The 21,683-nt window shown below is 37.0% G+C and overlaps 1 protein-coding gene across 2 annotated transcripts; it reads left to right on the plus strand.

Moving 5' to 3' along the window:
• The first annotated feature begins 6 nt into the window (after positions 1-6).
• Positions 7-13,674, plus strand: LOC306911376 (dual specificity testis-specific protein kinase 2). Of its 2 annotated transcripts, none has more exons than XM_079486672.1 (10): positions 7-244; positions 605-668; positions 5,058-5,251; positions 7,144-7,265; positions 7,676-7,724; positions 7,988-8,137; positions 10,066-10,239; positions 11,118-11,201; positions 12,626-12,712; positions 12,885-13,674. In XM_079486672.1, the coding sequence occupies exons 2-10, from the start codon at positions 635-637 to the stop codon at positions 12,984-12,986; spliced, it is 996 nt and encodes a 331-aa protein (XP_079342798.1). In that variant the 5' UTR covers positions 7-244; positions 605-634; the 3' UTR covers positions 12,987-13,674. The 2 variants fall into 2 exon arrangements, with proteins under 2 accessions (XP_079342798.1, XP_079342799.1); XM_079486673.1 differs by having other exon boundaries at positions 121-244; positions 608-668.
• Positions 13,675-21,683: the final 8,009 nt, after the last annotated feature.

Below are 21,683 nucleotides of genomic sequence, written 5' to 3' on the forward strand. Positions count from 1 at the left end.
ATGCGCAGATATGCGCAGGGTATGATGTGCATGAAGACTCGCGCGTTTCTGTAGCAACTGATCAAACTTTTACTGGCTTGAGCTGCGCGCGCGTTCGGTGCACGGGAGCGCGCAGGTCACAGGTTGCGGGAATGCGCACTGGACGGATCGTCCGCCTTCACAACAGCGTCGACTTTGATGTACTATCAACATCAGCATCAAAGACACCTTATCGCAGAAGCGTGCGAGAAAAACCAATGGTTTTGTAAGTAGTACACCTTACCCTTTTTATAATCGTTGTTTATTTGAGATGTATTCCGAAAGAAATAGGATAACCTATTTAGAAATGCGTGTTTTACTTGACGAATAGGAATACTGTTAGTTTTTTATATATTTCAATTTTATATTTTGCATATTCAAATAAACAGTGTATTTGACCGTGCTTTTTGTCAGAATGCTAGTGCTAGGGCCAGAATGCTTTAAAAATGTACATAATACAAATTGAACAATAGAGAGGAATGTTGAGGGAAACGGATCACTTGCAAATTATGAATGAAATTAAAGTTATGCTTATTTGGGTAGTTGGTTCCCTTGGTGTTTCATGTACTTGTGTGATCTTTTCCAGAAGCAGTCTCGGGAAGACCATCGCCTCTTGATGATGCATATGAACAGTTTACTGAACCGGTGGAGTAAGTCTTTATTTAGTTATACATAATACTTGTATATAAAATGAGCTACTTACTATTGTTTAAGTGCTCTGAGGATGATGTCTGAGGTGTTTTGGTTTTGGCAGAGAGTTTAATGTCCCTCTGATAGTCAGGTTAAAATAAGTTGCGTGTTAAATCAGAGGTGTCAGAAATTCTCTGCAGTATTAAACAGTAAATAAATTAATATTATTAATAATAGATGTGATTTTGTTTTGATGCGATTGGCGCTCTGAGTGTATCTGATTTCATGCTCACTAATTCATCCCTCACATCTATCAAGAGGATTTATATTGTGTGGAGGTTGGCACTTTGTTTCCCAGATGATGTAGGTGTGAAGATTTGTCGAGAGGTCAGAGAGTACGAGTGAAAATGCAGCGGTAAATCCCATATTCGTATCTGGCGAGGAAACAAACTGCAGGGTTTTTATACCGACATAGGTCTGCAAACATAGACGATAGGATAAAAGTGCTGTGCCAGAACACTCTCCACACAGTTGGTAGTCCTTTCATGTACAGAAAACACCTCAAATTAAGTTAACATAGGTGTTATATATTTATGTTGAAGAATGGCTGGTCTTCGTTTTCTGAAGTAGCAAGTGCTTTACACGAAAGCTGAAACTAAATTCTTTTTGATTGAAAGTTTTAGGATTGTTGTATTGTTTGTTTGCTTAGATGTCATACGGTTGTTTATAAATTTGGGTAAATAAAACATTAAATTTCTTTACATTTCTCTGTTTTACCATTGTCGTGTCATCAAAGTAAACCTTTAGAGAATGTTCGGTACTCTTTAAAGCAGTACCAAAAAATATAGCCAATCACACTGCCCCTAGAGTGATGAATGATGGGAACTCGATGTCGGAGACATCCTTGTCAGAATCTGTTGTGATTTTTGTGTGGCCCAAGGTCACGGGCTTGATAGAAGCGTCAGCTGTGGCCTGGTGGTTAGAGCGTTGGGCTTGTGCATAAGGTTGCCGGTTCGAATCTCAGTGCCAGCAGGTCATGACTGAAGTGCCCTTGTGCAAGGCACCTTACCCCTGATTGCTCTGCAGTAATGTGCCACTGTAAAAAACTACTTGTAAGTCTCTTTGGATAAAAGCGTCTGCCAAATGAATAAATGTAAATGTATATTGGCAATCCTCCACCCTGCTGTCTACATATCGGTACAAGCATCTACAATTACACAAATATCAGCTGTGTTAGTCGTCCAATTAAGCGTCTCTTGAGGCGTTCTTTGCCCGTGTAGGTTTCTATGCACTCAGTCTTATATCATCCTTCTTTAAACTTGACCTCTCCGACTTCACCGTACCAACTTTTTTTCCAGTGTTTCAGAGTTCAGCTATCCATGTCCTATAGAGTAACTCCTTACCTTACTTTCCTAAAGGAAACTGATAGCCAGTGATTATTCATTGAAGACGTCCGTTTGTTGTAAAACTGAGTATGCACAGGTCTGACATTAATTGATACCTACAACAGACGACAATCCAAAGTCAAAACCACAGATATCAAGAATGTGTAAAGTTTTTCAGACTCCGTGTTTATTTTTCCATTAACATGGTTTAAAATGGTTTAGTTTGAATTACCTTGTCATTTTATGGCACATAAAGCGTTCTTTGCTTGGGTATATATGAAAGTACCATGGTATTACCATTTTTTGCTGTCACTCACTGCACCATCACGTGCATAGAGTACAGGACAGACATGCCCTGTTCATGTAAATTATGCATTTGGCCGTATTGATTTCATGTAATGACTGAGACCAGCCTAACCGTCTGTGTGACACCAGGGTAACCAAAGGCCAAATCAGAGGTGCAAAGATGCTTACGTCTGAAATGAGACAGATTTACACAGCTTGCTGTATCAGTTGCCATCTGTGAAGACATTGCACTGAATATTCTTGTATAATTAAACTTTGGGATAAAATGTAGCCAAACCGTGATATTGAACATTCAAGAAAACATTCATGATTTACTGGCTTTATCCTGTATCCTTCTCCTGTAATCTCCCTCCTGTTTTTTCTCACCTTTTCTCTCTCATTCACACGTTTCTGAGCTCACGTCATGAAAGCAGAGGGGGACATGACCTGGAGGGCTTCAGTTGCACATGATGAGAAAGAAGCTGAATAGATCTGTAATGTAAAGAACATCCAAAGGAGTTCTCCATTTACATTGAATTATTTACCACAGGTGGTTTGGAAATGGCCCATTTTTACCCTTGTGGTGTTTTAGAGCACCTGTGTTTCTTCTGGAAAACACAAAAGATATTTTGTGCCCTTCAAGGGAAGTCAACAGGAGCAATGTTGTTTGGCTACCAGTGTTCTTCAGAATATATTTTTCCTTGTTCTGCAGAAGAATAGAACTCATACAGGTTTGGAATGACATGAGGGTTACTAAAAATGAAAGCATGCATGTTTTTTTCTTTTCACTCTTCAAAATCCCTTTTTTCAACCTTCCTACATTTAATAATCAGATAACATGGGGTTGTTTATCTGTGGGCCATTTCAGTGAGCCATGTTTCTGAGACGGCCCTCCAAAGACCGACTTATTTTCTTTCCGCCCTTTCTCTCTCTTGCCCCCAAAGTAGATCAAACAAGTGCTTTACGTCACACTACATCTGAAACCGTTCCGCACTTGCTTCCAAAACGGTGTTTGTTCCTTTTCATGTCTCATTTACATGAACATACCCAGAGATGTTGAAAGAGAGATCTTGCCTTGCTAAACCCCCAGAAAATAGCTCAAAGACAACGTCAGCTGAGAACCTGAGCACCTACAATCACCATTGTCGTTTGCATGCGAGACGGGCACACTATGTCTGGCAAAGCAGGTTTCAGGTGTCACACATAACGACTCTTTCTATGTAAGCAGGTAAATCAGTTCATCCGTGCGTGCGTATGGGTGATTGTAAAACTTATCAAATGTCAGCCAGCTATGCACTGGCAATAGTCACTTTCTCTTAGTTTCTTATCTTCTTTTGGGTTCTTTATCTTATCTTCTGCATGTTGCATCTGCTTAGATGACCTGTTTATCTTTGCATGCGGATTTCTTTAGTTTACTATAGTAATATTAACTTCTCCGTCATAGGTATGATGGTTGATCAATGTAGTGTTTGTCTCGACTTAAATGATGAGGTAAAGTGAAGCAAAGGAACATACCTATGGACTAAATTATATATTCTAAAGACAAACAGGAGAGCTTATTCTATCTAACTCTGCAAATCCCTGCAAAAGCTCTCCAATGATTATATAATTTTTCTGCATAAACATACAGTGAGCAAGTGATCTAACCAGCTGTTTATGCTGAGCTTAGACTGTTTCCCTTGTGTCTGCATTACATCACCTTTGAGATAAGCAGTACTCCATTGCAACCAGTCATCTAATACGCCGTTTTCACCCTTAAAGTTGTTCAATATGATTGTCCCATTATAATTCTTAAAACAGTTTAGTTGACCTAGGTGCTAGTCTGATTTTGAAATGAGATATTGTTATGTATTTGCATGTATTTGCATATTAATGAGGCAACAGGCGTGCAACCTGTTTAATAAACCGCTTGTCCATCTGTCAAGAATGTCACCTTGTAGCACAAAGCACATTATCATTTAATGAACATTGAAGTATTTTATATTTTATTGTCTTTTGCTAAACAACTGAATAAACGTAATATTGCGAAATAAACGTAATAAGGCGAAAAATCTGAATATAAATCTAAAGCAGAGCTAACTAAGCTGTGGACCAGGGTTGTAAAGGGATAGTTCACCGAAAAATAAACATGATGATGGACAGTTAGGTCACGCAGTGCTCTGAGCATCAAGAAGGATGTGCTTTATGTGCAATGATGCAATCTATTGATAATACGATAATCTTCTATTTTTCCACATTGTGCAGACATGCACACATATGTTTTCATTGTAAAGCACATGTTATATGTAATCTGAGATTGTGTTTCTTGCCACACAACACTCCAGGTAAAGGTGCACATAGTACACAACGCTATCTAAACTGAGCATCTGGAGGGACAAATACATTTAAAGTCTGTGGGTGCCTTGCTTTTGTTTAGACCAGTATCTAAACACTGACCTCATGTTGTCTCATATTGTGTGATCATTCAATGAGGTCATTAGGAAGCTCTTAGGCCTTAATAAAGCCATATTGACTTCAGTTCAAACGTCATCGGCATAGACGTCTTACTATGACAATTTATTTGGGATCTGGGCACCTGGCATATGGGCAATAGGATGTGATGGCAATTTAAATCATGTATTCTTGTAGATTTGTGTTGTATTTGATCTTTAGAGTCGTACAAATAAATGCTCTTTATCCACTTCTGTTTTGTAAAGCTTTATTGTAGGCTTTATCGTTTGTGTCTCTTCTCTGTTGTAGATGAGATCTCCAACATGTGTGAGGTGGACTCTAAGCCAGAACCAGTCAGCCCAACACTACTCAATGAATCCACGGACACTTACTGTCAGATGGACTGCTTTCACCGTCTCCGCACCACTGTCCGCAAACTGGAATTCTGGGAAGACTTCAGCGCAGAGCTTATTGGTACTGGATTTTTCTCCAGAGTCTATAAGGTAAGTACTGCTTTCCTGTTATTGATAGTGGAGGAAAAATGAATGTACAGTCTGGGATATTCAGTGAAATGTTTCAAGATTTTACTTTTAAAATGAAAAAAAGTGTACAAAAAATTAAGTGTTTATTACATTTACACATTTGGCAGACACTTTTATCTAAAGCATTAATGTGTGTTCTTTCAGTCTTTGGAACTACATGAATAGATAAACAGATTTCTCGATGCTGATTGGCTAGTGAGTCCAGATGTTCACTACTGAACAATTGATACAGAATATTGTTAGATATTTATGCTTTTGGTGAAGTCCACTGACTTGATCAGATCTGCGAAAATGAGCTACATCAAGAGTTATTCGAATGAGATGAATGGCTTTGTTTCACCATTGTTGCCATCCAAGAGATGGCATAGATTGTGTTCCATACCTGTTGTAAAGATAATTGTTGGGGTTACTTTCTGTTACCTGCCTTTATTCTAAAATGCAAAATAATCTTTTCACCTGATCATTTAGTCTGAGACTCACAGCCCTGTTAATCCTTAAGCAGTACTTTTCAGACATGATGTGATTATAGTCTGTCAAAAACATGCTACATCCTGCAAACCAACAAAGGAAAACACGCTTAACATCACGTACAGTCGCCACCCAGTCATGGGAAATTATCTTGAATGCCTCAAGAAACAAGGAAGAAACAAATGGAAATGTTCATTTGAAACTGGTTTGAGAGTTTGTTGATCATTTGGACACCAGCAGCACGAAAGTTGTTTTGGTCTTTTATAAGGTAATGTGTGGAAAATCTCTAGTGATTTATGTACAGAGCTCACAAAAATTCCACAAGGGGATGTTAATGTGTGCTTGATATTATCTTCTGTGTGAAGTATAGTCACATCAGAGATTTTCTATGGTTATGATTTCTATTCTGCTGTGGTGAACATAATAGCAGCAGAATGATGGCACGCAGATAACAGTTTACAACAGTAATACACAGAAAAACATGAAGAAAAGTCCCACAAGCCTCCACTGTCACCATTCTCACACCACGGGCCAAAAGATGACGTAATTTTTCTTTAAAGAACATGGTGTCCTAAAGGAAGACACTCTTTGAATGAAAGGGATGCCATTAAGTTGACTCCAGGGCCGGAGAAGCACGGCGTTCCTTTCATTTGTTTTGCTGCGAGTTTTGTGTATAGGTGTGGTAAAGAAAAAAAACTGAAATCAGTCCTACCGCCGAGATCCAATTCACATTCTGGGATTTTAAATGTAGTTTGAGCTCAATAAATACTGTACAACACATTTTTTTAATACATTTATAGAAAATATATATTAAAAAATATAAACAATTAAAAGACATAGCATTTATAATAATAATTTATATTATTTTAAGACAAATAAAATAAATTAAAACAATAATAAACACAAATGAATAAATGAAATATGACAAAATTGTTAATTGTCATGCTCCCTTGCTTGCATTAAAACACACTTGCTCAGATTTTGCACAAATGTGCAAGGGAGTCATACAGGTTTGGAACAATATGAGGATGAATAAAGTTTGTTTGTTTTTAGCGCTTGGTTGTAAAGCAAGTAGCTTTACAAAAATACATTTAAACACAAAAAGTAGAAACATAATAAAAGGTTATAAAAGAAACAAATGAGAAAAAAATCATTGCAGTGAATCCTATAAATTGTATTAATCCAAATATCCCGTTTTAAACAAAAAATGTACTATAATTGTAATACGTTATACTTTTATAATATCTTTATAAGAATATATACAAATTATAAAATAATATTCATATTATGCTGATTGTAATAAAAATATAATTTACTCTAGTGCTCTTTTAGATATGTTCACTAGATATGTTGGTTGTTAACGTTGTTCTCTGTTGATCGGTCAGGTGGTCCACAGCACTACGAAAAAGGTCATGGTGGTGAAGATCTATAAGAATGACGTGGATCAGGACAGCATTGTAAGAGAGATCAGCCTCCTTCAGAAGCTCTCCCACCCCAACATAGTGAGGTGAGCCGCCTCTACTTACTATTAATCATCAACCATCAATCCCACACCGGCCGGATGCTCAGAGCGCCCACTCAACAACTCGCGTTCATCCTGTAACTGAATATAAAGTCCAAAAGTATTTTGTACTGTAAATGGTTATATTTTTTATGCTTAGTAATAATAAAACAGTCCTTTTTGAGTTTGTTTTTGGATTTAGTGATTTAAACAAACCACCAAAAGTCTTTTCCCAGCATTTATTTCGCTGAGTTAACAAAAACGAGTTTGAAAAAAGTTTACAATGGTTTAAAAAAACAAAGACTTAAATAAGAAGTTCATTATATGCCGAATGGCCACTTTGCTTTTGTCCTGCATTGAACTTTGCATGATAATGTCAGTCTGGAAGATAAAGTATCTGTATTGTTTTATTGTAGGTACCTGGGGATCTGTGTCAAGGAGAACAAGATGTACCCTATTCTCGAGGTGGGTGGCAATATTAAGAAGTCAGTATTTACAATTTAAAGCTTCTAATACCTGCCCTGCTTTCTGCCCGGCAAAGCTTATGACACAATTCTTGACTCATCATCATTTAACAAAAGTCCGAATGTATAATTTTCCACAGCACATTTTTTCGAATAGACTCATTTAACATGCATTTTCACAGTATAAATGAGAAGCGGTCGTCGGGTCAGTTTTCAAAGGGGTTATGTTTTATAATCTCATGCCGTTTACTCCTCCACACCTAGTATGTTAGCGGAGGCTGTCTGGAGGAGCTGCTGGCCAGGGTTGACGTAAATCTCTGCTGGAGAGAGAAAATCGATCTGTCCTGTGATATTAGCCGAGGGATGGCCTATCTGCACTACAGGAACATCTACCACAGAGACCTCAACTCTAAGGTCTGGCAGAATGAACAGTTCAAAGTCAAGTCATTTTGGCAAAGCAGGCGTTTATTACGGAATATCTATAATATCTAGAAAGCATTGAACCTTGAGTTCGAGGTGTGTGCCTGGAACACGTCTTGCATTTATAGATAATCAGAGAAGCATTTAATGTCGTTTTTTTTATTTGGCTGACTTCATCTGAACCATGTTTTGAACATGTTCAATACATGATTTAAAGCCCCTCTTTTGCAAATCTGGTAAATTCTTCAAATTTAGCAAAATATTACAGGTGAAAACTAAAATGTAAAATATAAGAAAAAAGTGTAGTGTCTAAAATATAAGAACAAAATATAATTTAAGTCTAAAGTATATATAATATAATTCTATTATAGAGAATATAGTCAAATGTATAATATCTAGAATATAATATCATTCAATCATTTTTAATTAAAATGATATTTTATCAAATGCAATAAAACCCATACAGTACATATGAGTGTCAAGATTTTGGGGGCCACTGTATGTACGCACAGCACATCATTTATTTCTAAGCAGAGAGGATAAATGAAAATAGACCAGTAGCCAAGAATTTGTTGTTTTGTGGGGGGAGAATGGGAAGCTCATAAAGTTTTGAGCAATAAAAAACAGTCCCAGTGTCTGACAGTTTTAACTGTGGCAGTTGCCAGGCTGCAATGAATAGAGAACACAGGAGTCTGTATGTTTGAAGAGAGACGTTGAGGTCAAACCTTTATAATGCTAATACTCTGCTGAAGCCAACATTTACCATTCCATAAACTCTAAACCTGCTGTTGCTTTCACAGGCTAACCTCTTGGTTCTTTTCCTCTCACTATTACGTTTATCTTGAGTGCACTTTTATTGTTTTTATTCCCACCTAATGGCTACTTCCATCGACTACGCCTAACCGTAACTCTAAACCTAACCTTCATATGTTCAAATGAACAATTTCACAGCATGCATCTTTTTCTTTGAAACCACCAGATTCTTCGAAAACGGATTTACACAACCCCTTCTCATCCTTGATATAAAACCTCAACCTACAGATTGACCTAACGCCTTGAAAGAAGTGCTTTGAGATCAGTATAAATCAGACAGAAGGGTGATGTTTTGTCATCACAGATACTCTTGTACGATTTTGGGAGCATGTATCCACCACACAGCCACATGTGATCATCACTAGATTGCCTCGAGCGCTACATTTGCATAATGTTTGTTTCATTGAGAATGTTTTTGTACATTCTAGGAAACCGAAATATCTGGTTAAATGAAAGCACTGAGCCATGAAGTGATACATTATAGATTTACTTGTAAAATCTGAGATGTACAGCAAAGGGATTAAAGTGTCCAGTGTTATAACATTTATTCATAATAATATGCATAATTAATACGTCTTCAGCCAAGTCATTTGGTTTATTTAGTTTATTTTAAACTGTAGACGGTTGCCAACTCCATTAATCGCTGTGAGTTTGTGGTATTTTAAAGCAGCTTTTCAAACATTTTAAGGCCTGAACTCACTGCTTTTTTATTCTTGGTGTATTATAAAGCTGGATAACTGGTCAGGTCAGATTTGAATAAATGAATAGCAGAGTAGGCTTATAGTGAACGGGTTGGTTTTAAATCATAAAGTGGGACTGTGGGTCATATTTGTCAAGAAAATGCATAATATAAAGCTAATACACTTATCTCTTGATCTACCCATAGAGCAGTGTTGCCCTCTTGTGGAGATTATGGTACTCTGTTTTCAAATGATGTGTTCTCAACATCTCTTTACTCTGTTCCTACTTATGAGGATCTGAGATGCTGAGAAAACCTCCTCCTTGTTTTTATTTCTTTTGAAATATACGAAATACAGATTTGACGCTGATCTCTTGTGGCGTGTGGTGCAACACGATTCAAGGGAGATCTTTTGTTTTTGCTGATGCAGAACTGTTTAATCCGCGTGACCTCGCGAGGGAGAGAAGCGGTGGTGACTGACTTTGGCTTGGCCAGAGAGGTGGGGGAGCTGCCCGCAAACGACCCTGACAGGAAGATGTCTCTGGTGGGGTCGGCGTTCTGGATGGCCCCTGAAATGCTCAGAGGAGAGCCGTACAACCGCAAGGTATTGAGAACAGAACTGAGTAGCAATGAAAATAAATGAGTAAACTTTGAAGTATAAAACAATATTTAACGATTCGGTTACTGTTTATGAAACTAATGAAAAATGAACTGTACAAATACAAATATATAAAGTTGATTAAGCCGCCCCTCCCACATTCAAATGATTATTCAGTACATTAATCATTTTAATGGCTTTACATTTTTTTGCACAACAAATTTTGCCAGGGAAACAAAGAATAGTCAAACTGCTCAATATATTGGTCGCTACTTCACCTCTCAGGGAAACAGGTTGGAGACCCCCAGGGTTAAAGGTGCTATTAAGGAGGATCTATTGACAGAAATGCAATAAAATATACACACCTATGACTTCATAGTTTTATACATAATGGAGCGATATGTCTTAGTATGAGCTATTTCTATCTACATACATCGTGGGTCCCCTTGCATGGAATTCACCATGTTGTTTCTACAGTAGCCCTAAACGGACAAACTAGAGCACGTTTTTTGTAAATATGTTATCTCTTTCGGCAATATGCAACAACATTTTTGTCCTGTGTAGTCGGAGGGATGGAGTTAGCCGTTGGTGATAAATCACAACCTCACCAGATGCAGCTACTGTAAATTTCACTGGACCTTTTATATATTGAGAATTCAATTTTACTATCATCCTTTGCCATAATTGTATTTTTTGCACACGTGTATAGAATCTATAAAACGAGCATTATGTTTTGTCGCTTTTTATTTAGAAAGTCATTTAAATTGGAATGACCTGTGTACAGTTGTGTTTGTAGCTCACTGTCAGTGATAAAGTGCAGGACTGTGCTGTTGCTTATGCGATTAGAGACTGAGCTGTGGATGTTCTGCCCTCTTAAATTGCAGGTCGATGTCTTCTCTTTCGGGATCATGCTGTGTGAGATCTTGGCAAGAATTCCTGCCGACCCAGAGGTGCTGCCCAGGACCCAGGTAAAGGATGCTTTCAAAACACAAGTCTTGTGACCCTCTGGTGAATGCTCGAAAACCCTTTTTCTCACTTTCTTTGTAATAAATAAAATGTACAATACAAATATTAAGGGCAGATTTTAATTCATTTAAATAATTTGGAACATATATCCTATTCAAATACATATAGAGAGTAGCTGTATCCGTATGCATTGTGCTTTATACTTTCATACAACATATTTGCTCGTAGGCAACAAACATCAAAGTAGAGTCAAAAATATAATATTTAATACAATATTTTTTCAAAATTGCTTTTAAAATGAAATCAAACGCTAAAATCAAACATTTCTAAACTATATCTCCGATGCAACATTGTGCGATAGAGGTTTAAATAAATGTATGCAAATGAAACCCTTTTGTTCACTTACAATAAGCTGTTAAACCTCTATGAGTTTAGGTGTGATTACAGTTCTTAAGTATGAGACGCTTCTTATGTTTTATGAATTTGTGTTGTGGTGTTGTACACACTGGGGATGAAATGAAGGTCATAGGGAATGATTTCCCTCTGGTGTACAGCAGTGTGGTCATTTACGCCTGATTAAGTCTGATAGACAGTCGATGATGTTTGAAGGGGTTGAAGAGACAGATTTGATCAAGGTCGAAGGAACCATCGAATGGACATTTAAGATCTTTAGAATATAGATTTATTCATCTCTCATCTATCACATCAAGCATGATGAGTTTCTGGTCAATGCACATTTTCTACAGCTGCACGTATGACGCTAAAGACAAATGGTTATGATAAGCTTTATACTCTGGCAAAGAGGCCAATAGTTGTTGTTGATAGGATCTTTTATTTGGGGATTTTTATGCGTTTGTAAAGTTTGATTGTGATTTCATATTATTTTTAGGTGTCATTTCTTTATTCGTGTTCAACATTTTTTTTCTCTCTTTTTTGCTTATATACAATGTAACGTATCGCTGTTAAAATAACTTTGACTTGACTTAAAGTAGGGGTGTCACGATACCGGTGTTGTCAACGATCATGATATTAAAAACATGTTTATCGATTTTGTGTTAATACTACACATGTAATAATATTGTAAATAGTTCTGCAACCGTTTAAGAGTCACAATGGTTATAGACTATATTCATATTTTGAGTATGATTCAAAACAAACAAAATGAAAACAAATATTTTTAATTTATTTATGTAAAAAAGCCGCTTCATGAAATATCAGGATAATATCGTGAAAGTCTGATGTTATCGTAAAGTTTGCTTTGGAATAATGTGTATGTGAAATTTGTCTTTGACTTTTTATTATTTGCCGATTGTTTGTGCAGTTTAGTGTTAAGTGTTAACCAGTAAATGTTGACAAAGCCACATCATGTCCTATGTGATTTATTCTTTCTAAAGATTTTGAAAATCAGTCTGTCGTATGTTGACAGGATTATGGGCTGAATGTGGAGTCGTTCAGAGAGTTGGTGCAGGGCTGCCCAGAGCGGGTTCTGGAACTGTCTGCCAGCTGTTGCCAGGTATGCATGATGGGCTCCAGGGTGTCTTCAATATGGTGCAACTGTGCACGGACTAACACCTATCATGCATAAACTGTTTCACTCGAAATGTTTCACTCCGAACCCACCTGGTTAGCTATCGAAGCAAACAACATAAAAAACAAACTGTAACTCATGTCTTATGCTCTTTTAGATGGAGGCATTCCGAAGACCTTCCTTCTCCGAGCTTCTAGATAAGCTGGAGGACATCGCTGAGACCCTTGAGACCCCAGACAACATTCTGACCACAGGGTGACCTTCAGAAATCTCTCTCGACAAAGCAATGGACCAAAAGAATAAATGGACTTTGCTGCATGGGAGCTAGCAGTGATGGACCATGACTAGCGCTCTGTTCCCCCTGTAAAGGGAATGTAATGGAGGACAAAACCACTCGACTGAATGACCACTCAATAGTGCTGCACACCCTTCCTGCAATGTGTGACACCGAATGATTGAGCGTGTGCAAGCTTGAATGTTTCTTTTACTTTTTCTATACAAAAGAAAAAAGAAGTCTGATTGTTTGGGGACCAAATCTAAAAGATCTGAAAGATCAAAATGACCCTGTAACAACCCCGATTCCTGAAAGAAAATGTAACCGCAAAGAGAGAAAGTGAGTATGCACAGACCTGGAACAAACAGAACTGCAGAAATTCAGGTGTGTTTGATTAAATGTCGCATCTCGCCTTTTTGTTATATACAAGCACACCTACATATATTCCTAAAAAAACGGTCAACATTGAAATTTTGCCTTGAAGTATATTACAAAAAAGCTGAACAAACACATTGAAACTTTGAGGACTTTGAATATCAAATCAATTTCCTCCGGTCACACAGATTTGTGAATATTCTTACATGGGTCTTTGTATATTTGTATATCCCTATTTTAGATGATACTGAAGTAGATTACATTAATAAACCAGACCTTCTATTTTGTTTACTAAATCAGAAAGTGTTTGTATTATTTCTGCCTCTATTTCTGTACAGTATGCACACAGAAAAAAAAAGGTTCTTCGCCGGTTCTTCACCGGTTCTTCGGGATGATTGAGGTGCTATATAGCACCGCTACTGTATAAAGAACCAGTTAAGCACCTGTATGGTTCTTCAGCGGTTCTTCATTGGTTCTTTGGGGTTGTTAAGGTGCTATATAGCACCACTGCCGTACAAGTAAACCGTTAACCCCTCAGTATATAGTTATTTAGGATCTCAACTCTCTCTTAGTCTCTTTAGTTGGGGAAAGGATTGAAAACAACATAAACAACAAGATAATTCTGGGATGTGAGAGCTGTTAGTTGTAGCTTAAATTATGTGGAAGGAGAAAGGAGGATGAGAGAAAGCTAAAACATGGTGAACGGCTGTAGTCTTTGAATGAATGTAAATGGATAAGAGACTTCACATGGGTGTGCGAAGTCACCGAAATTATATCACAAACTCAATTTTTGGGCTATTGCCTTTTTCTCATATATTAACTTTGCTTTGTGTTATTTAGTGAAATATTATATATTAATGTTTTGTGATTTAAGCTTATATAATGACATTTTCAATCATTTACTATGATCTCAATGCCCTGACCTTTCTGTTGGAAACTGCATTCAAGTAGACTACTAATTTCCAATGTCTTCAGTGTGTCACATACTGGGTGAAAAGCAAAATATAATAAATTATAAATAGGCAATATTCAGATAGATTATCAAAAGCATTCTCAATATTCTCAATAACTATAGTCTTGATATTAGACATAATACAACAATGGTTATGTGTCCTGCCCACAAAAATGAGTTGGAAGTGTTTTTTATCACACCATTGTTTTAAATTATATCTTACGTATATAGTTACATTTCCTTTATAAAAGGTTTAGACCGTACCATCTTTAATCTTATTTACATAGATTATAAAATCCCACCATGAACAAGCACTTAAATCGCTAAAAACCTGAGCTGGACCTGCTCAGAACTGCATTTGACCAGAGCACGTCACGTAACCTAGCAACCATTCGCCAATCAGGTGGACGCACCATGCAAGCGCGAGTTCAAAGCTTCCTGAGGAGAAAACTTCATCGTGGACGCGGATTCAGACGGAAAAGAAGCAAATATATATCGAGGTGAGTAACAGTGCCACAGAAATAGGATCTTTAGTAAATGTATTCTACAGGCGACATTTTTCATTTATATTTGCAAACGTAACTTTAACTTATAGCGTTTTGTGACAGAGCCAAACCAACCGCGTAAGGTAAAGCTAAATTGCAGATTTAGTTTTCTTTATGCGAATACCATCCCATTCACGCTCAAAAAACACCAACAAAGTCGAACCAGCTGCAATTGCTAGTTTTAAACAAAAAAACGAACCAACCGACAAAGCTCGAGACACATAACGTTAACGTTAACCTCGAGACTAAAAAAACAGGGTTCATTTAACGTAACAGAGATAAGTTTACAAACAGTAAAGTGTAACGAAATATCCTTGGTTTCATAATTACGTGTATATTTTTTGTATCTGTATTTACAGTAAGCGATTCATTGCAAGTGTTAATGAATTGGATTTAAGACATTTAATGGCCTTGTGGTCATTTAACTGATTTACAGTAACTGTTCAGTTTAAATTGTGTTAAACTACAGTTCTAGCAGATATGAGTAATTCAGGTTTTCATGTAGGCATAATAGCAGATAATGTTATAGGCTAACATTCACCTTTATTTTATCTTTCTCTTTAGATTATGACAGACCTTATGAGATGGACTTCTGTTCAAGTTTGCCAGCGGCTAAAAGATATCGAATTGGGGGAATTCTGTGAAACTTTTTTGGGTAAGGTTCAAGTATTCTGCAATTGATGTACCAGTGCCCTAACTGCCATGTAAGAACATTCACTTACAACAAATACCTCAGACACCTGCAGTATTTCCATGAAAGTGAGCCACATTTCTTTGTTGTATGTGGACACAGTGGCTGCCTAAAAAGGTACAAAAGAGTAAGTTCTTTACGTATCCATTTTTTTCAGACTCATAAAATCCCAAAGTGTGCCAAGAAAATATCCCCCACATCATTACACCACCACCAGCCTGAACCGTTGATACAAGGCAGGATGGAGCCATGCTTTCATGATGTTGACGCCAAATTCTGACCCTACCATCCGAATTTCACAGCAGAAATCGAGACTCATCCGACCAGGCAACGTTTTTCCAATCTTCTACTGTCCAATATTGGTGAGCCTGTGCGAATTGTAGCCTCCGTTTCCTGTTCTTAGCTGTCAGGAGTGGCACCCGGTGTGGTCTTCTGCTGCTGTAGCCCATCCGCCTCAAGGTTCGACGTGTTGTGCATTCAGAGATGCTCTTCTGCATACCTTTGTTGTAACGAGTGGTTATTTCAGTTACTGTTGCCTTTCTATCAGCTCGAACCAGTCTGGCCATTCTCCTCTGACCTCTGGAATCAACAAGGCATTTTCTCCCACAGAACTGACGCTCACTGGATATTTTCTCTTTTTCGGACCCTTCTCTGTAAACCCTAGAGATGGTTTTGTGTGAAAATCCCAGTAGATAAGCAGTTTCTGAAATACTCAGACCAGCCCGTCTGGCACCAACAACCATGCCACGTTCAAAGTCACTTAAATCACCTTTCTGCCTGATTCTGACGCTCGGTTTGAACTGCAGCAGATCGTCTGAACCATGTCTACATGCCTAAATGCTTTAAGTTGCTGCCATGTGATTGGCTGATTAGAAATGTGCGTTTACGAGCAGTTGGACAGGTGTACATAATAAAGTGGCCGGTGAGTTTAGTATTGTGCCTTATTTAAACATAACATGGCATAGTTGACTGGAACAGGTTATAATGTCATTGATCACTTTAGTATTGACACTTATTTGTTACATTTTATTGACAACCCTCATTTATGACAATTTAACTTCCCTTAATAGGTAGATGCCGGAGAAGATGAACGAAGCATCAAGGAACATCTGTGAGCAATGAAGGTGGAAACTGAGAAGCTTCGACCAAATATAGAGCTCAGAAAAGAAAAGTTGGCACTGATTAAATGCTACCAAAGAAATTTTGTGTCCAACCACAGCACAGAGGAGGCTCTCTCTGAGTTCACGTGTTTTAGACTGGCCAAAATAGTAAGTACAGTAGTATATTAATTGGCTCCTTTAATTGAGTTATGGCTATATTTTAATATGTGTCTTTTTTACTTAATCGGAAGCTACTTTGGATTTTGAGAGACCACACATCTGTTGATGTGGACCAACGACTTCTTGCGCAGCTGTCTGTAATGGCACCTCGAGTCCTTGAAGAGTCACCTGAAAGAGAGATTCAGGCGCAAAATTGAGGACTGTGTAAATGGCAGACTAAAAAAGGTAATTCAATCTGCACTGCTTAGATAGTCTCCCTGCATGTTTCTGTCTGCACAGTAATGAATGTTTAAAAAACTAAACAAGTATTTGGTGAAAGCATCCACCATGTTATGTCAACCTAATGAGGTTATTGTATTTACCTGCACTGTTCAAGTAGGACCCAGGGTTGCTGTTTGAGGTTGAGGTAAGCCATGAACATTTGATTACAGTTTGAAGAACTTATTGCACATTTTGTACATTGAAAACACTGAAATGGAACATTTACACAAGTAGTAAACTTAGTTAGTTATTTACATTCACACTCCACAGAAGTCATCTGCATTGGTTTGGTTCCGATCGGTCGAAAAACCAAGGACTAGTTCGCAAAAGTAGGTTTTTTACATCATCAGCGATAACTCGCAAACCGTTTGCTGGACAGAAGTGGTTCCAGAGGCAAGTTTCCTGTAGCTCAGTGGTAAGAAATAAATTGTATCCTGTATTTATTCTAACTGTATATCCTGCACCTGCTAATTGCACTTCTGGTTAGACCTAAACTACATTTTGTTACACTGTACTTGTATATGTGTAATGACAATAAAGTTGAATCTAATCTAATTTTGTATTGCCTCTGTTTATTCCCTTTATTTAAGCATAGATTTTATTTGCTGCTTAAATGCATAAATTTAAAGGTTTTTAAATCTATGGTGTTTTGATACGATTAAAAAATGTTTTTTAATAAGTGTCATTTATTAAAGCATTTCAACTTGTCTATGGTAGTATCTGGCATTAAAATGAGCCCTATTAGATAAATTAAAACAATATACGACACCTGTTATGGTTCTACCTAGCACCTTTTGATAAATGCTATAACGCTTCTTTATAAGTAGGTGCCATATAGAAGTTCTCCTATGATTATGATCCAGAGAACCATTGTTGGTTCTGTTGAGCACCATTAAGCATAAAGTGCTATATGGCACCTTTAATGGTTCTACATAGCACCATTTGATAAAGGTGCCATATAGCACCATTTAAAATAGGTGCTATATAGCACTAAAAATGGTTCCCCTATGATTACGAGCCAAAGAACCACTTTTAGTGCTATATAGCACCATTTGTTTTTTGTGTGTGGTGTTTGGTTACATATGGGTACATTTATATTTCTAGATTATTAGTTAAATCAATAAAGTTACATTTGATTACTTTATGTTTATTGGTTTATGATACAATCGTGCTCCTCTGCAACAAGATCTATCAAAAATCCATTTATCCTAATTATACCCTGAACACATCAATATTATACCTGCCTGGTTATCATAAAAATGTGGAGCATCAATGGCGAGTTCTTCATTTTGTCATTAGTATTCGGGTACAGTCTCTGATAGGCGTCTACATTACAGCCGTGCTCTCCTCTGTAATTGAGGTGACTCCAGACATGGATTTACCGTCTTGACTCTGACGTTCCCGACCAGCCCTTCCTTCAAGAGTTAATTTATGATCATAGAAAAAATCAATTTGGAGGCCACAGACAGGGTACAAAGAGAGCTCTTGGTTGTAAACAACACGTATGATTTGTGATGAAAAAGCGTTTACAGTCATGGGAATTCGAAACGGCCTGTGCCGGTAAGTGGGTGTCATTTCTGCCCGGGAAAAGTGTTTGTACGGTGGTTGTAAATGACCCCGGCATTTCTAAATGAGGCAGATATACCGATGTACGCCTCTTTATATGGGAAGTGTATTTGTTTCTTATCACAATGTAATCTTAGTGATTCGGTGTTGCGTGCTCTTATTCTCAGAGCAGAAAAGGTTTAGTTCACCCAAAGAATTTATCATTTATTTACCATCATGTCATTTAAAATCTTTTAAACCTTTTCTTGGTTGCGCCCCCTGTAAACCCATTTAAAGAACTGGTGCCTGCCCCCCATACTGTACATTGAGGATAGATAAGATAATGTGTAAAATGTAGTTATATATTACTATATTATATATATATAATGAAGGGAAAAGAATATAATTACAATGTTTGGAGTGAATCTAAAACTGCACCAATTGCAGAATGAAAACATTATATCAATATCTTACATCTATTTTTTCCCTTTCAGGGAAAATGAATAACGGCCCCTTTGCTCAGATTATGTATAGCCTACCTGTACAGTATATGGGTACAACCCTTTGGAAACTGGTGTCGTTCTTGCCGAAGTAAATGAGATCTCGAGTCTTGTAAAAAAGTACATGTGGTGTTTAAATTGTTAAGTCAGCGTACAAGATTTGCTGATCTCAGAGAAAATATGCAGAGGCATCATGTTTGTGTACTCGGAGAACAGGTGCGACACTGACGCCAACAAATACATCCAAACTTCATTAAAAAGATCATCATCAGCACTGCAGGCGCAATGTTGTCTCTGATGTTCAATTGCTCCTTTCCTGATATATTTTCTCTCTTTCTACAGTCACGATGTTATTGTGAATGAAATGTAAAAACAAGTCAAGAGAAAAGAATAGAAAATGGAGATTTTAAACCATAGGCCTAGGCCTATACTCAATTTAGTTCACTGTTGTTAAAATTCATTAGCAAAACATATTTCCGCTTTTTAAATGTTCAGAAATCAAGTTTTTATTGTGAATTTATATAAATCAAACTGCAGATGTTTTTTTTTAAGTATAAGTAATAAGAAATACAGCTACAACAATAAAAACTTAGATTTTTGAAATCAGTTTTCGCAACTAAACTCTCAATATATTTATTTTAAATATATATTTGTATGTTAATATATAACAAATAATTTTGACCAAAAACCATATTGACTTTCATTACTGTAGACCACTGTCGTTATAAAAGTATTACAGTTATAAAGTTATTAAAAAAGTTACTACAAATCCATAGATTTTGTCTTTTCTATACACGATATGCAATCGTTTTCGACCAGGGATGCTGAAACAAATATTATTTATGAAATATTTTTTTTGCATTACTGGATCCAGCGAGTTTGCAAATAAGATTTACTCACCCTGTCCTCTGGGTGGCATAACACTGCCGAAAACTTCCATCAGGATTATTACTGAGCAGAGCAGCTCACAGTCTTAAGTTTAATAGGAAGACATACATTTCACTGCTGTCACAGCTGAAGGTTTCTAGGCACATGGCTGCATTGATTGATTTTTCTGTGCAAGGCCAGTCTGAAAACTGCTTTATTCTCAAGGATCGTGTAGGATTTCACATACACACGCTTTCCACACAGCTGTAGCGTAAATACCTAACATATTGTATGTACATGTTTTAGAACATAAGTTTTAAAAAACAATATTTAATATATTTTTAAAGACACATGTCTGCATTGACTCAGCGAGCCGACACCAGCGAGATGCTTTGGACCAATCATCTCTAATGCGATTTTTATCAATCAATTCAGCCAAATGAGCACCTGTGGTTTAACTTTCAATATAAAGTGATGATATATTTGTTCTGCATAATAGGAATGATTATTTCTAATGAGGCTCAGAAGTGTGCATCACAAACAGAAGCAGAATTATGAATTATGCGCTCATATCTCGTAAACATTTCTATATGGCCAGAGTGTTGCAGTTAGAGGGATAGACAGTCTGCGTCTGAGAAGATTTTGAGTTTGTATCTTATTTTATCCAGCGTATGATGGTAAAGCCAAATTATAATCAATCTGTTTGACTACACTCCATCTGAGCCCCTTTTTTAATTGTAAAGTATTTAAGAATGTTGTGTATTTAAGAATCATTCTGGATGATGATACAGTGTTTCTTCTACTACAATACATTACACTGTAGTTACAGCTATGAGGGAAAACACCTGTTCAAGTATTATGGAAAACACAACATTAAAAGCACGATCTATGAGCAATATCATTTTCATAAATGTTAATACAATTATTCATGATAGTTCAGGCTGATGTTAACAGTTACAACTTTTGATTTTAAAAATGCATTTGTAAATGCTGAAATTGATGTGAATGCTGTAGAAGTTGTGTTAACTGTTAGTTCATTTTAGCTCTTGCACATTTCCTTAAAGTCATCACTTAATTTCCTCAGGTTCCTCTTTTGCATATAATGAAAGTGAATGGGGACTGCGCCTGTCAGTCTACAAAATGACAAAAAACATTGCTTCAAAAGGAATTTTTGCTTCCTAAATTACACTCAAGCCATGGCAATATTCACGAGACGTATTAGAACATCTAATGAGGCAACATGTTAAGTAAAAGATGTAAAAGTGTTACTAGTATTCAGAAAGAAAAAATGCATCGTGTTCAATTGAAACAACATTTTATTAGAAAAGCAAAGCATTAGAAACACTTTGCACCAGTCCGGAATCAGCATGTTGGAATATCTCGTTTTTAAGATGCTGCTGGTCCAATGACCGCATTCATCCTCACATTAAACTCCGATGGTTTGGTTACACCATATGAGATGCACAAGGACACAAATCTGCAGATGTAGATATTTCAAATGACATAATCAACACCAGTTATATATGTTATTCATATCTACAATACCGACGTCATAAAAAACAACAACAACACACTGTCATATTCATGGGGGTGTTCGTAAAATAAGTTATCGCCACACACACACACACAGACACACGCACGCACACACTGAACAGAGCATAGGGAA

Source organism: Barbatula barbatula (assembly GCF_947034865.1).
Source record: "Barbatula barbatula genome assembly, chromosome: 22".
In the NCBI taxonomy this organism is placed as follows: domain Eukaryota; kingdom Metazoa; phylum Chordata; class Actinopteri; order Cypriniformes; family Nemacheilidae; genus Barbatula; species Barbatula barbatula.